This window comes from Mustela nivalis, assembly GCF_964662115.1.
Source record: "Mustela nivalis genome assembly, chromosome: 7".
NCBI lineage: Eukaryota > Metazoa > Chordata > Mammalia > Carnivora > Mustelidae > Mustela > Mustela nivalis.
Genome location: NC_139026.1, coordinates 37468737 through 37486237, shown reverse-complemented (window position 1 = coordinate 37486237; position 17501 = coordinate 37468737). Strand labels below are relative to the sequence as shown.

General features: G+C 34.2%; 1 protein-coding gene across 1 annotated transcript in view; it reads left to right on the top strand.

Moving 5' to 3' along the window:
- The window catches only part of PTPRQ (protein tyrosine phosphatase receptor type Q), a 198273-nt gene that overhangs the window by 137704 nt on the left and 43068 nt on the right, over nucleotides 1–17501 (top strand). Inside the window, exons 29-33 of the mRNA XM_082742760.1 lie at nucleotides 44–288; nucleotides 2761–2827; nucleotides 5855–6013; nucleotides 6568–6790; nucleotides 8568–8655. Of these exons, the coding sequence (XP_082598886.1) occupies nucleotides 44–288; nucleotides 2761–2827; nucleotides 5855–6013; nucleotides 6568–6790; nucleotides 8568–8655 (782 nt within the window). The remainder of the gene's footprint in view (nucleotides 1–43; nucleotides 289–2760; nucleotides 2828–5854; nucleotides 6014–6567; nucleotides 6791–8567; nucleotides 8656–17501) is intronic.

Below are 17501 nucleotides of genomic sequence, written 5' to 3'. Positions count from 1 at the left end.
AACAAAAAGTTTTAAAAACTAATTGCTTAATATTTCATTTTAGTCCCCAAGGATCCACCTAACAACATGACATTTCAGAAGATACCAGACGAGGTTACAAAATTCCAGTTAACGTTTCTTCCTCCTTCTCAACCCAATGGAAATATCCAAGTATACCAAGCTTTAGTGTACCGAGAAGATGATCCTACCGCTGTCCAGATTCACAACCTCAGTATTATCCAGCAAACGGACACATCCGTCACTGCGATGTTGGAAGGACTAAAAGGTGGACACACGTATAATATCAGTGTAAGCATCCGTAGCTTTTAATGACTCTCCTGTCTTAAAAAGTCAGTTTGCAAACTCAGCATCCAACACTAGTAGAAATCCAGAAATAAAATAAAGGGGGAAAAATGCATGTTAAAAGCAAGAGAGCAGTGATATGTAAAGAGAGATTCTACCTAAAGGAGGCCATTTATGTGTGATTATAAATGGAAAATGGAGAATGGAAAAGCAAATTTCAAAGGCAAAGGGCAGAAACAACGATTTACATGTTTGAAATTCACATACCTTTCACATAATAATTACTAAAGCTAAGCATTTTACATCCCAATTTTAAATGATCCATGTGTGTTTACAGACATACAGATATTCACACAATTTATTTCAAAAATGTGTTTTTATAGTATGTCTTAAACTTTGCAAATAGAATTATATGGTCAGAATATCATCTTTTAAGCAACATAACATTGAAGTAGCTTAGTAATTAATTTTCCTACCTTCTTTTATGATTATCATGTAATCAGAACACTTACAAATAATTTATATTCATATATATGTTTATGTTTTTCTCTATATTACATCTATATACCTGCATATCTTCATTTCTTCCTTCACTCACTATATATATATATATTTTTAATATATGTATCTGTCCTGCTAGGATTCTTATTGCACACCCCATTATATGGACTTTTATTCTGTAAGGTAGAGGGAGGGTGGTTAGAAGAATGAACTGATCTGAGTTCAAATCCTGACTCTGTGATTTGCTTCTGAGCACTTGCCTCAATTCTGTACCTCAGTTTCTTTATCTAAAAAACAAAAACAAAAACAAAAACAAAAACAAAAAACAGTAAATTCTGCTCTTGAAACTAATATTACACTATATGTTAACCAACTGGAATTTAAATAAAAACTTGAAACCAAAAAAAAAAAAAAAAGGAAAAAACAGTAATAAGAATAATGATTTCTTTATAAGATTATTGTAAGATTTAAAGAATTAGAGTTATAGGAAGCAGTGAGTTCTCCATGAGTTTTGCCTTTTGGGATAAGAGAAAAGAATAGGAAACAAAGTAGAACTAATTCATAATTTTAAAAAAAATAGCAAAAACTTAATAGTAAAAAAGTTATCTAACTTACTGCTCAAAAAATGCAATTTATAGCTCCTCAACACCAAGGAATTTATTAACAATATATAACATCCCAACCTACTTAAACAAAACCTGCATATCTTCATTTAACAGGTTTACAAGTGACTTCTTTGTACAATGCAATTTGAGAAGCATACCTAACTTCATTTATTATCTCACTTAAATGTTAGGCTGTACCACAAAGAAGTAAAAATAATGTAGCACACCATAATATCACTTTCCATTTTTAAAATTTTAAAAAAATATTTATTCACTGAGAGAGAAAGAAAGTAAACACAAGTTGGGAGGGGGGTGGTGTGGAGGGGATGAGGTGGGAAAGGCAGAGGGAGAGGGAGAAGCAGACTCCTCACTGAGCAGGGAGCCCATGTCGGGCTCCGATCCCAGGACCCTGGAATCATGACCTGAGCCTGAGCCGAAGGTGAATACTTAACCAACTGAGACACCCAGGCACCCTAATACTTCTTTCCTTAAATTTACAAGTTCCAATAAATATTTTCTTTAGATATTTTTTGACCCCATTTTTAGGCTTTGTCTGTTTACTATGCCCATTGCATCATATATATTACTATAATTTTAGTTTTGTAAGTATCTATAGAGTGGAAGTATAGAAAACAAGTCAATTAGTTCCAATACACATATTATATTCTGAATTGTGTTTGTGAATGAGATTGGGCAAGAATATAGTCTCTGTTTTTATAGAGCAAAATAAAGTAAATAAAAGATTCTCTGTCTACAATTTCTTAAGCATTAAGTGAATTGAAAGGATCCCCATTTGTGTGAATCACCCTCTGTCTATACAAACAGAAATGTTTTATGTGTATATGCTCCATTATGCAGGTTATAGTGTCGGATACTTCGGGGCAGGGGTGAAAAAGGGCATAAAGGCCAACTTTCAGAGGGATGATTTAATACAGGAAAACAAGGAGGTTGAAGGAATAGGATTTCATTTCAGAGAAGGGGAAAAAAAGAAAGTCTTGAGTATGGATTTAAAGAAAGCCAGAGTTACCTAGCTACAGAGGGATGGCGCAGATGTGAGAGTAGATGAAGGAGTGTAGACCTAGGGGCTTTTCTGCCTCTGCTCCTCCCACGGGTTCAAAGTGAAGCCACATCCTTCCTGGTCACCATGATAGGGCTGTCGAAGTCACTCACCCTTTGTTCTCAGGCCTTAGTACTGTAAGATAGTTTGAAAAACTACTTTGTTATGAATGATCTTCCTCCACAGATTGTATTCATTTGAGTAAGTGCAAGAAAAATATAATAAATAGGCTATGTTTGTTTTTAAAAATAGAATTATTTTAAAATTACATATGACCCTGATAAAAATAGTAACAAGATATTTCTCTTTTTTTAGGTTTATGCAATCAATAGTGCTGGCGCAGGGCCAAAGGTTCAGATGAGAATAACCATGGACATTAAAGGTACAGACATGAACTGCCTTCCTGTGAAATATTGTTGTCTTAATCAAAGAGTAATTATAATTGAATTCTATTATTAGAGTTAAGAATGTAGTCAAGCTTTTAAATGATACATATGCAATAATAAGCCTACATTTAGTGATAAACTCTGCTTATTAAAGCTATATTTAAAATGTCTAAATAATAATGCAAATTACCATCTTAAAGAGAATGCCCACCTGTTATTTATCTTACATTCTTTCCCTCTGAATTTAAAGTTTTCTAAGACAAATTTTATAGTCTGTTATTATGTTTTGTAGTTTTATTGAAAATTCATTGTTAAATTACCCATGGCTAGACTTTGACTAGTCTTAATTAAATTCCTTGACTGATCTTTATCTTGAAAGTAAAATTCTTTTTTAATCAGATAATGTTTACTGCACTACCATATATTCCGCTTTGTGATTCTGACTGTAAAGTAGATCGATCAATTCATTATTCTGACAGGTATTGTTTATAGAAAATATAATTAAGATTTAAGTCTGCCTCCCTCACACAAAACGATCCATGAAAACCAAAAGAGATTGTTAAGAAAAACTTAGGGCTAGTCAGTCATTCAGATTCTTTCTCTTCCTGACTGAAAACATACATGCAACTGTGCCATCTCTCTAAAAATCTATAGTAAAACCTGCAGAGATTAAAAAAATGAAACATACAGACCGTTAGTACAGAGATTAAAAAAATGAAACATACAGACCGTTAGTAGAATGCTCCTCATTCTGAAGCAAAGAGTAACTTTTCTTAGTCTTTTGTAAGCACAGCAGAGCAGAGTGATTAAACGAGCCAGATCAGACTATGGAGACTGAATCCTGGATTGGCCTCTTGATATCTGTTAGACTTTGGGCAAGTGTCTTAACCTCTATAAGTTGTAAAATGCAGATAAGGCTGGTTCCTACCTCACAGATTGTTGTAAAGATTAAAAGAGAGAATCTCTGAAAACCCTTAGGACAGTGCCTAGAAACTAGTACTATTAAGTACTATTAAGAAATATACCCTGTAAGATGAAGCTGGTAAGTTTTGTCTTTTCATCAATGATAGTTTATGTAACTGTAGTATTATTTAAAAGTATTAAGATTTGCTTTTAATTCCAAACTACTTGGAACATGCAAATGCATAAGTTCTTCAAAAACATCAGCTGTTTTACAAAATGACTTCATAAAGAAGGACTTATGTCATACCATGTTAATCTCTTTTTGTTATTCAGTGACAGACCAGTCAGGATGCAGGTAATGATGGCTTCATTTTATTAATTCTTTAGCAAAACTTCCTGTGTGTATTGCTTTGATCATCCCCAGATAGAGATGATTTGTTCTGACTTTCCACTCCTTAGATAGGACAGATAGACTCGTGATTAGGTGTCTAGAAAAAATATGTGAGTACTGGTGGTACTGGTGAGGTTGCTAGAGACTCATTTTTCTCCAATAATATGCATGATTATTTTTGGTGACATGGAGTGGCCTTGAGTTAATAGTAGTGTCACTAAATTTGCATTTGACACATAATATACAGTTGGATAATTCTATCAAAATGCCAGATTCCTCTAACTGGAAACCTTTTCTTAGGGACTCCCCAGTGGCCTGGCTGAGAGTTTTCCAGAAATCCCTGAAATCTGAGGCTCTTGCTGCTGAATCCTTCCTTCCTTCTTGTCTCACACAGGTATTAAACCTGTGATCTGGGGTCTAAAGGCTCTTGCCGCCTACTTCTGTTCCCTGTTCCTTGACTCTTCATGGGTAGTTCCTCCAATAAACTTCCTAAACTTCTAATATTATTATAGCCCTTATATTACAGAGGAATGAGCTAAAGATCAAGCCAAAAAGATTTGATTGAAATCTTGGTATTTCCCTTTTACAGCTATGTGACATAAGGCCATTTCCTCATCTATAAAATGGAAATGGTATTGCCAATTTTATGGCATTATTGAGAGGCTTTTAAAAAAATTTTAATAAATATGGAAATTGAAGTTTGATTAAGCAACATGCCGTGCTCCAACAGCTGGTCTACGCATATAGCTATGAGATGAAATGAAACAAGCAGAGCTCTTACAGATATTGATTTTGGAGATGTTTGTATGCATTGACAGTAAAATGTGAATTATCATGGCACTTTCAGAAATTATTCTGGTAATACCTATTAAAGTTAAAAATATTTATGTATTTTGTTTCAGAAATTCTGTTCTTGGAAATCTATTCCATAGAAATAAAAGGATCAATAAATAAGACTAAATATATAAGGCTATTTATTGCAGCAAATGTTCAAAACCAGAAGGAAAAGTGAATTCCCATTACTAGCTGAATGATTGAATAAATATGATGTCACACCCTGATATATAACATAATCATTAAAAAGAATGAGTTAGCCCCTGCTTGGTGACATAGAAAGACTTATATAAGTCATACATAAGTGAAGAAAGCAATATGTGGAGTGATTATAATACATGATATAGTCCCATTTAAAAAAATCAAAAGTGAGAATAATCTATCATGTATGATTTTATCTATTTTATATGGTTATGTGAACATGGAGAAAAATATGGGGGATATCATCCATATGTTTGGCATGGATAAACTGTGGGAGGGATGTTGGTATGACTAGAATAGAAATTGATGAATCAGCTAAAGGAAGTAAAAGAAGAAAAAAACCACTAAAATATTGTATGATTTAATGCACTTATAAAAATTATATGAATGGGAACATAAATAATTTGATTTTTTTTAATATGTGAAGAGGACTCAGATGGGTAAAAATCACACCTGAGCCCCATTATCTCAAGCAATTATGAAATACATAATTTAAAAAAAAAGAAATACATAATTAAAACTTCAGGAGATAATAATTGCTAACCATCTGTTATATTCAAACAAAACTCTGTTTCATTTGTCATTTGTCATCATTTTATATATAAATTGCCTGCATGAAATGAGAATTTAAAATTTTTTCTTCTCTTCAGAAACAAAAAAATCAATTGCAGTGGTATTTCTTCTTTGTTTAAAGCTCCAGCACGACCAAAAACCAAACCAACCCCTATTTATGATGCCACAGGAAAACTGCTTGTGACCTCAACAACAATTACAATCAGAATGCCAATATGTTACTACAATGATGATCATGGACCAATCAAAAATGTACAAGTGCTTGTAACAGAAGCAGGAGGTATCATCAACTGTTAACTTATCTTGTTAAATTAGAGTATGAATTGTTGAATGCTAAAGAAATTTCAGTTCAAAATTAGTAATATAAGGTTGATTACCTGTTATCACACAACTTTTGAGCTTAATACTATTAATATTATCATTAATTATACATTAATTATTAATGTACACCTAAATTACTTGACAAAATTAAGAAAAGGCATAGTTAAAATATGTGATCTATTTATTCCATATACTGACTGGATTGCTTGATATTGGCAAGATGGAGTTTTGATAGCTTCTTTGGAGGTATGAACAGGAGAGTTACCCTTGACTGAGAGAGGTTCTTTCAGTCTCTGAGAAGTTATCCTCCACAATAAAGCCTCAGTCATGTGGAATGGAAAAAGATAGGGTTCCCTGTTTATCCAGGTAGATCAGCTGAATCATCCCTTGTGGTTCACAGAGTGACGGATGTTGCATCCAGATTTTCCTCATGCAATTATAGAAATGCTCTTCAGAAATGTGAAAATACCTTCATATATTACTTGTTATTTTATCCTTTTTTTCTGAAAATAGCTCAGCATGATGGAAATGTAACAAAGTGGTATGATGCATATTTTAATAAACCAAGGCCATATTTTACAAATGAAGGCTTTCCTAATCCTCCATGTACGGAAGGAAAGACAAAGTTCAGTGGCAATGAAGAAATCTACATCATTGGCGCTGATAATGCGTGCATGATTCCTGGCAATGAAGACAGAGTTTGCAATGGACCTCTGAAACCAAAAAAGCAATACTTGTAAGTATAGTTGACACTTACGAATGCATCATGGCAGCAAGCAAGTCAACGTCTTTTATTCATCCATCTACCCATCTTTTTGTGTTTCCAATAAGCACATAATGTATCATGACCTGCTATGTGGTGAAGATCAATAAGATATTGTCCTTACATTCCCTAAAGGTATAGTTCTGTAGGGAAAGTAAGCAAGCTTAGAAGTAATTATGACTTGATATGGTAAGTGACATAAGAACAATATGAAAAACATGTAATTGGAGAACATGGATAGGAGAACTGAATTCTTTCTGTAAAAGATAATATGACTAACATAATATTTTGTGCTCTTCACTCAGTATTTTGCAACGCGTGCTAATGTACGGGTTTTTAGAAACACTATCCTAATCTTTTAGTTGATGACATCTTCAGTTTATCAGTCATAGCAGTAATTTTGTCCTCTTTGTACTACCAAGCCACTCAATTAGTGACTGAAATATTTATAATTCACTTTAGTATTTGTCATTTTGTAGATCATAATAATCTAGTGTATTAAATACTACTGCTGATATTCTGGTTTTATTAAATGTTTTGCTAAATTAATCACTTATCTCCTGTTAAATTGACTGTGTTTTGTCATTTTGAATTTTAAATTTTTAAAATTTGTCAATTTTAATTTTAAATTATTTAATCTCCAAAATATAGTTTTTACTACTAAATTTGAAAAATGCAGCTAATTTCTTGTTTGCCTGATAGTTAAAGCATTATTAAATTCTTCATAAACATCCTAAGCCAAGTTAACATTAGAAAAACAGAAAGGTTAGACATTTGAAAAAATAGACTATTGTATCATCAACTAATAAGTATAGTTACTTTGGTTACTAAGTCATTGCCTGAAATTTAATCATTATACATAGGCAGTAATAAAATTACTTACTTATTTGTTTATTTAATACTTATTCAAATATTTAATATTTATTCAAAGTTTAATATTCAAATTTTATTTATTTACTATTCATTCAAATATTTTAATATTTATATTTATTCAAATATTTCATTTGAAATAAAATTTAATATTTATTCAAATATTTTTTATTTTGCATCTTTTTCCAACACAGACTCTTCACATAATCAATAAAATCATGAGAATTTGAGAAGGGTAGAGATTAAATTACAAACTGAAACCTATTAATATAAGTTGGTTTTGTACTTTAAAATGCTTAGATGTCTATCATTTTTAAATAAGGTAAATTTCAGTTATCTCTGAAAATGTTAGAATCACCCATTCTGTAACCATTTTCTGTTTCTTATGTCATAAATGCATAGAAAGTGAAAATACTTCTGTGCACACAGAAAATTAAGAAGAATTTTTCTTACTTTGTTAACATGTGAACAAAATAATTCTGTATGACCATTCCAAATCACTGGTATTTTTAAAGGTAGTTGAGGTATAGCAGTTATTATACTTTGTATTTGTAGGTATGTTTGTGTAACACTGTTTCACAGACATGAAACAATTTCATCCAAATAAATCTATGAGGGATGTAATCTTCATCTGTTTAAACTGCTGACCTCACGAGTCTGGTCAAACTTAATTACTCTCTTATGTTCAGGATAATTATTCATCTCACATAAGGATAGGATATATTGTTCTGGATGGCAACTGATTTCCAAGTTTGCATCTTATAAATACATTTTCTCTTGAATAAAAATGTGCATTTTTCATTGCAATTTGTTAAATTGTTCATATAAAAAAGTCATATACCATGCAAATTGTTGGTTTTTAATTTTTTTTATTTCATAGATTTAAATTTAGAGCCACAAATATTATGGGACAATTTACTGATTCTGATTATTCTGATCCTGTTAAGACTTTAGGTAAGATATATTCTGTAATTTAATTCCATTGATAATCTCAGCATGGTAATCATAGTTGTAACATTCATTAGTAAATATATTAATCCATGACTGAATGTTCTCAAGTATAAATTCATTTCAAGGTTAAGTAGCCTGACAAAGAAAAAATAGTATTTGTGATATTTTTTTAAGTGATGGATGTTCCATCTATTCACATCTGGACATCGATTTCAATATGGTGTTAGTTCTATGCTGATGTGTTACTAGCATTATACTAAGCAAATGTTTACTTGGCTGTTTAATATATAATCTTATATGTAAAACATTTTTACTTAATAAAGAAAGGAAAAGGTTTATGGAAGTTTTCCTGAAATAATCTTAAAAACTAGAAACTTACCAGCTGTTTTAAAGTTTATTTTATTTCTAATCAAGTCTTTCATGAGTTTTTATGATCTCTTCCTAATCAGGCTGAATAAAACAGAAGTACAGTTTAGTCCAATGCCAAGTGTTTTCCTCCACTTCCTCCCCACCCCCATCTTTACCATCATCATCATCATCTTCTAGACTCTTTGTGTGTAGTAACTAATGGACTCTTCACAACTGTCTTTTAATTGATACCAGTAGTTCTCAACCAGAGTGATTTTACTCTCCAGGGAATATGTAGCAATGTCTGTGGCCATTTTTGGTTGTCTGGTTGTCACAATTATGGGCCAAGCTACTGGTATTTAGTGGGTAGAGGCCAGAGAGGCTGCTGAACATCCTGTATTGCCCTGGACAGTCTTTTCAGCAAAGAATTTAGTGCATAATGTCAATAGTGCCAAGATGGAGAGAAGCTTTTGGGTGCTGTTAGCTCCACTTTATAGATGAGGAAACCAAGGCCCAGATTAAGTAAGTAAGTGGCTCAACCAGTATTCTAGCACAGATTCCATAACCATTACAAATAGAAAAACAAGACTTAGACCTGGATTCAAAACTTGACTCTGCCACTTGAGAAAATAATTTCTCTAAACCTCAGTTTCCTATTTAGAAAATGGTGATGAGAGTGTCCACTTGAAAGACTTAAATAAAATAGCGTATATAAAGATAGTAATATTTTATAGTTAGTAAAATTTTAAATACTTAATCACTTCTTTTTGGATAAGTTATAATCAAGGATTATAGAAATACACGGTTTTTTAGGAAAAATTATTTCCCTAGGATTTCTCCTAATACATTATAGCTTCCAATTTTCTCTGTATCAAGCTCTTAGAATGTGTACCTTTGTGTGCCATTCAGATCCACAGTATAATGTGAGTTGCAACAGATTTCAGTGAGAGTTGTGGCTGGAAGAAGGTAGATTTTTCCATTATACTAAGTTAGAAATTCTCCTCTGGTTGAGGAAGTTTTAAAGTCTAAAAAGTCAGCTTCAGCAACCTCTACTTAGTTAAGGAAATTTTCAGTCTTGAAGAAATAAGGGGGCTTTATGGTTGGCTACATAGATGTTTATAGAGGAATAACATGAATTTCTTTGCCTCAACTGTCTTATTCCATGAAATCAATAGTTTGATTAATTAATTTTACCCAGTAATTCAATCATTTTACATCTGGCTGACTAGACTTGTGGTTTTGAAATGGTGTGGAGTATTTCATCATTTGATAGGTGAGTGGATCACACCCTGACACCACCACAGTGAACTAAATGTCTTGATGGCACCAACATCATTTCCTTTAGGTCAGAGCATTCAGAAACTATTACGACAACAAAAGGGTGATCCTGGTGTGTTTACCAATGGAAGATAAGAGACACAGACAAAGTGTCTGTGTTCATGTTCATGTATCTAACAGAGATGACATTTTGTAGGAACAGTGCTGAAGATGTTGCCTCGCTGTGTAGTTTTCTTGTGTGTTATGTCTCTCATAGATTGCTGGTTTCATGCAGATTATCAATGTGAAGATATGTTCAGTCAGTTCTCTGAGAGATGAAGTTACAACACCCAGAGTAATAGGAATGAAAAAAGGGGAAAGACAAGCATGCAAAACCATGATGTTCAAGGATGTGATTTCTCACATTCTGTCAAATAGGTTCTCTCTGGCTGAGGGTGGACCTCAACTAGTATTTTGGCTGCAGGTGGTTTCAAGGTGCTCCTCGGTGATGCTCTTCTTTTTCTTCCTTTCTCTCGCCACCAATTCAGTGGAATAAAATAATTCTAGAAGGTAACAGAAATATGCCATGAGTTCTCTCATTCCTTCTTTGAAATCATGACTGTCCCCACCCCAGTCATCCAGGTACTAATGTCTGTGTGCCTGGTAATAACAGGAGTCTAAAGGGGATGCAAGATGTGGAACAAAGAGCAGAGCAGAGGATCTGGTCAAAATTAGTGAAGGAAGCACTGGTGAAATGTAGATTCAACATATAAGGTAGAAAGCCATTGGGTTGGGTAGTTATAAGGAACGGTCCCGTACATCTGTGATCTAATTTTTCAGAATTTGTACATTATTTGTAGACCAGGGACATAAGAGAAGCTGTTCAGGCTCCTCCTTTAAGTTTCCTCAATGGATTTTCTTCTGATAAACAATGGTTTTGTATTAGTCTTCTGCCCTATAATCTTACTCTGGATTGATCACATGAGTTCTGCTATCAAAATAGTCATTTAAAGTTAGTGAAACCATGACAGGCAGGAGTGGAGAAAATGGTTAGGAGTGCCACCCTGAGTGGTGGTGCAATGAGATGTGTACTTTGGGAATATGGAGTGGACCACTGGAGCAGAATTCCTCAGTGTCTGGAAACGTAGCCCAGTCATCTGGCTGGTTAATGGACTTACTACCATCAATTTCTGTCCTCATATTACACCTGACTATTAGATCTTACAGTTCTGTGGATATCAGATTCAGCTTGATGGGTCAGGCACCAAAGAGTACCCTCCAGAAATGGCCATGATCCATGATTTGACATTAATAAAAGACCATGGACTTACAAGAGTTTGGTGGGGGTGGTGAGGAATTGCCAATGAAGACGTAGTAGGACTCAAAAAGGAAATAAACATAAATATTTCTACATTGGTCAGTGATAAGAATGGTTTCATGGCAGTGAAAATGGGAGCAAACAGTGCATTGATGCAACACTCCGGTATCATCAGAATATTACGATGGATGTTCAAGTCCTTGTTTATCTCAAATATGTCATGTATTAGGATGAGTGATACCATTTGCAACAGACTAGAGGCTCCCAACATTCCTAACAAGCCTGCTGAGAAGTTATGTGTGTATGTGATCTCAGACTTCAGTGAAAGAAGTGAGGATCCCATCTAGGTCTTCAAACCACCCGTGGATACACATTCCTTCACTGGTATTTAGCATAGCACAGGCGGTGAGCTCCAAGCAAAGTAAAATCTTCAGGATTTAAGTCTTTGCAAGACTGTCTTTTTAAGTTAATATAGAGTATACATTTCCAAGATAGACCATTTTGACAGTGGTTGGGCGTCCTATGAATACTATTATTTGGAAGTTAAAATTAGGGGTAAAAGAATCACTATAGACTGATCAACTAAAAGATTTAAGTTTATTGAAAAGGGCTAACAAAAACACAAGTAAGAGGGGACCAGGCAGGGCTTTGCTGAATAAGTATGAGTATGTGGAAGAGGAGTTTGCGTTTAGGGTAATCTTTATGGCCTGTAGGAATAAACAGGGGAAATGACATATGCCATTATTTTAATCCTAAAAAATACCTACAATTTATTTGATTTTGTTTTCACTCGGAATGAGCATTAGCATTTTTACTAGCAAAACTCATAAGGATTGTCTTAAACTCTTCTTAAAAATCCTCGTTAGGCACATCAGTTTATGGAAACTGCTCATCGGCAATGTTTTGATTACAAGGTTTAATTATAGAGGATTCCTGTGATTTGAAAACCAGACACTGCTTTCTGCACCTTTCCGGGCTTCATTAAAGTGGAGCAAGATGAAACCTTAAACCCCATGGCAAAGGCACTCTGTGATTGTTTTCTTTTGTCATAACACTTCTCATTTAATTACTATGCTAACAATGAGAAGTTCCAAAATGCTCACTTAGAAGCAGAAGTAGGGAGTCGCTATGTATTTTTTTTGCAGCAAAAGGATCACTTGCTTCCAAGACACCAGACAAATGAGGAAAGTTTTATGATGTTAACGAGGCAGTGGTAATGTGGTGCTGAACCTCATAAACTTTGGAGTCAGACAGGGATATTTCAAGCAGTATGGGCATATATTGAATTTATGTAGCCTTGGGTTCATTACTTTAACAAATTAATTTCTGAAATCTTATTTCCAAAATGAAAATAATAGTACCCACCTCATCAGCTAACTGGAAGGGCAAATCAGATGAATGAATGATGAATAAATATGAAATGTTTATTAATAAAGATAATTATTAATGTGCCAAGGCTTTTATGAATATTTTTATATATAACTACACATCCTCTTCACAACCCTATTAACAAAATCCCCTATTTATAGGTATCCTCAATTTATTGCTAAGAAATCTGAAGGTGGGTCTTTAAAGCAACTTGCCTGAGGCTACAGAGCTGGGACAGGGTAGCCCCAGCTTTTAGAGCCAGGCAGCCTGACTCAGGTCAGCTCTGTGTTTGTAACCACTAGACGCATTGCTTGGAAATTGCTATGTGTCTGAGTCCATTGCAGTTGCCCTGCTCCTAGTGATGTTTCTGCTCCCACAGACTTACTGTCCTTGTGTACCATTTTCTCCTCGCAACATTCTTAATTACATTCAGCTGGTTTTTTTTTAATCATCTTTTCTCCTAGCTTTTTGAGATTAGGATTCACACATGAGTATGCTTTACTTTTGCACAAAAAGATACAAAAATTCCTTTTTTGTTTTTTTTTTAAACAAGGAGTGTTTCATTACACCCTGGAAACCACTACTTATTGTCTACCTTTAATATTTTGCCAAACTGATGCATGAAAATATGTCCAGGGTATTTTATTTTATTTATTTTTAAATATTCTCTTTATTTATCTGAGAGAGAGAGAGAGAGAGAGAGAGAAAACATGAGTGGGGGAAGGGCAGAGGTGGTAGAAGCAGGCTCCCTGCTGAGCAAGGAGGCCAATGCAGGGCTCGATCCCAGGATCGCAGTATAATAACTAGAGCCAAAGGTAGACGCTTAACTGACTGAGCCACTCAGGTGCCCCTAGGGTGTTTTAACTTACATTTCTTCAATTATGAAATTGAGTGACTTTTAATAAATTCTTTGTGCAGTACATGAACATCTGGGATGAACAGTACTGTCCAAAAGAGAAGAGATCCTTATACTTGAGTTCTGTTATAACAATTTGTTTTCTTTTAAGATTAATAATGATATTAGAAGATTTTTCACATGACATTCATCTATATCAAGAGCCAGATGTGTCCAATGAGCTTTATAATTCATTTAATTCAGCTTCCGCTTAGAGTTAGAAAACTGGCTTATAGCAGATTTATCACCTGAAGTGAAATAATAATAATTTCAATCAAAAAACACTTATGAAAAATTAGTGCTTTATAATTATTGTTTGCTTAATTACAGCAGCACATTTTATTAGGCAAATAAAACATAATTTAATGTGACCTTTTTTAGGACTTTAAGTTTGGTCAGGAAATGACTTCTACTTATTACAGAGAGAATCATGTTGAGAATTCTTTTCAAGTGAAAGAATTCCATATCATATGGAAGGATTTGGAGAAGTGACTTCATTTCGGACAGTAATGCTCTGTGGGTATATGCATAGCAGTGAATCAGAATTTGTGCTCAGCAGTCATGGTACACTTTGTCCTTTCCTACTAGTACATTTGTAATACATGTGTCCAAAAGGATTACATACTGTTTATTAATATATTGTATGTCATTTCCTCACTTCACTTGGCTAGTGCTTTGAAACCGTAATCTAATCTGAAACATTTTTTTTGTGGTCTATGAAATCATTTTTTTCCCCACTGGGTTCGAAGGTCCAATGATTAAGTATTACCTAATAAAGAGGATTCTTTATTCATCTTCATGTATTTCCCATAAACATCCAATTAGAGTCAGCATATGAAAATTCTTAAAACAAGCCATTCACATGTTAACATATAAAAAAGAGGGTATCTAAAATACTGTCCAGTCTCCTAACTTAGCTGGAGATTCTAGATGTCCATGAAACTCTGGAAACAGTTTTTAAGAGTCAGTATTCATTTGAATCCACCAGGCAAAATAGCCACAGGAACCTTTTACTATTGTTAACATTTCATAAGCACCAATCCAGGGGGGAAAAATTAAAACACCAATTCTTACCTGCTACATAGTTAGTTAACCCATTTTATTTTGTCACTTAACTTTAATACTTTTTACAGGACAATTTTAAATGATAACTCATGTAACTTAAAAATGGTTATAATTGTAATAGTTGTTTCTAAGTAAATGATAAATATCGTGCATTTCTTATTTGTTTCAATGTTTGATCTTTAACCCGAAAATTTTTAGTGTCTATTTCAAAACTAATATTTATATTCATTAGTAAATTTAGCAAATTTACTAATGAATGTTCAATTTATTGAGCATTTATTATGTATCTGGTATTCTCAGAACTGGGAATACAGTTTTGAATAAAACAAAAACTCCTGTCCTCAGGGAGCTTTACACTCTGGACAATGAACAATGAGGACTATAAATAATAAATGTATTTTAAGATATATTAAAGTGTGGTAAAAGCAATGGAGAAAAGAAAAAGTAGAACGGAGTACAGTTGAGGTAGAAGGCAGAAGGCAGAAGTGAGAAAGTTGGAGCTTCCAGTTTTAAATAGAATGATGTCTTAGTCTGCTTAGGCTAACATAACAAAATGCCATAGACTGTATAGCTTAAACAACAGAAATTTTGCTCACAGTTCAGGATGCTAGGAGTCCAAGAACCAAGTTCCAGTCATTTTGTTGTGTGGTCAGGGCTCTCTTACTGGCTGGCAGAAGATCTCCCTCTTACTGCGTTCTCTTACTGTTTCCTCAATCTATGCACATAGAGGGAGAGAGATAGCTTTCTGGTGTCTCTTGTTATAAGAACACTAAGTCTATTGGATTAGGGCGCAACCCTTATGACTTCATTTAATGTTAGTGACTTCCTAACTCCAAAGACAGTCATACTGAGGGTTAGGGCTTCAACATATGAAGTTTGGAAGAACACATATATTTGATCCATTCAGGCTTCATTGAGGTGATCTTTGAGCAAACCCTCAACGGTTATGAAATGGCTACTCAGAGTATACAAGGGGAATACTTTTTCAAGCACTGGAAGAAGCTGGTGCAAATGCCCCATGACCTGATATGTTCTGAGAACAACAAGGGGGCCAGTCTGGCTCCAGCAGAGCGAGAAAGGTAGAGATTGAAAGAGAAGTCAGAGAGATAACAGGGAGTCAAAGAGTTAATGAGGGACCAGATCTCAGAGGCCATTGGAAGGACTTTGGCTTCTCCCTGTGAGAGATGAGGAGGATTTTAATTAGAAAGGTAATGTTATAAAAAGGATTGCTCTTCCTGCTTGCTGTATTGAAAATAAATGGGAAGAGCACAAGGGTGAATCCAAGACTTGTTAGGTATCTATACAATAATTTGTGCAAAGCAGGGTGGTGGCCTGGCTCAGGATCCTGGCAGCAGAGGGGATGAGAAATGAATGCAGCTTACACAAAGTTTTGAATAGTATAATGAAACCCTAAATCCTTACTAATTAAATGTAATAGTTTTTAACATTTTATTACGCTTGTTTTATTTACACATTTGTTCCTTTATTTCTGAAGTATTTTAAAGTAAATCACACAGGGGTGCCCAGGTGCCTCAGTCATTAAGCCTCTCCCTTGGGCTCCGGTCATGATCCCAGGATCCTGGATCAATCCCCTGCATTGGGCTCCCTGCTTAGCGGGGAGCCTGCTTCTCTCTCTCCCACTCTCACTGCTTGTGTTCCCTCTCTCGTTGTGTCTCTATCTGTCAGATAAATAAATATAAATCTAAAGGAAGGAAGGAAGGAAGGAAGGAAGGAAGGAAGGAAGGAAGGAAGGAAGGAAGGAAGGAAGAAAGGGAGAAACAAAAGAAAAGAAAAAAAGAGAGAGAGAAAGGGAGGAAAGAAGGAAATCACACAATGCATTATGTTCCACTATTTACTATGTTTCTTTAATAAGAGCATTTCTATTGTCACAATTAAATAAAATTAATGATAAATAAAATCCTTAATATATAATATTCTACATATTTTCAAATCATCTTCTGTTTTTTTCTGCATAATATGTCTGAATCAGGACCCCAGTAAGAGGTCCATTTATTATTTTTTGTTGTTGTGTCTCTCGATCTCTTTTCTTCTTCCTCTTTTTTCCCCTATGCCACAGATTCATTTAGGCAACCACATGAGTTGTTCTATGGGTGGTCCCATATTCTGATTGTTTGTTTTCTCTAGGAATGATTTAATTTTTATTCCTTCCTCTACTTTCTTAAAATTAGAAATAAGATCTAAAGGTTTGAATATTCACAATTAACATTTTCGGCAAGGCTATTTTGCAGGTGTTGGCAGCCTAGATTAAATTACCTCTCATCAGGAGGCATATAATATCTGGTTGTCACATTTCAATGATGTTAAAATTGATCAGTGGGTTTAGTTATAGTGACAGCATGATCCTACATCGGCAAGTTGGGTTTTTCCCCCTTGTTATAACCAACAAATAATCTGTAGGATGAAAGTTTAGTGTCCTGTTAATATCCAATTCCTTTCAACCTACCTCCTAATCATTAAGGATGGATTTATGATTGTTACCTAAATCACTTACTTTATTAGGAGTGAAAAACTAATTTCTAATTGTATTATTCCTTCTGCACTTACTAAATGGAACTCTCCTCTCAGAAGATCTTTATTGCCTTATGTAGGAC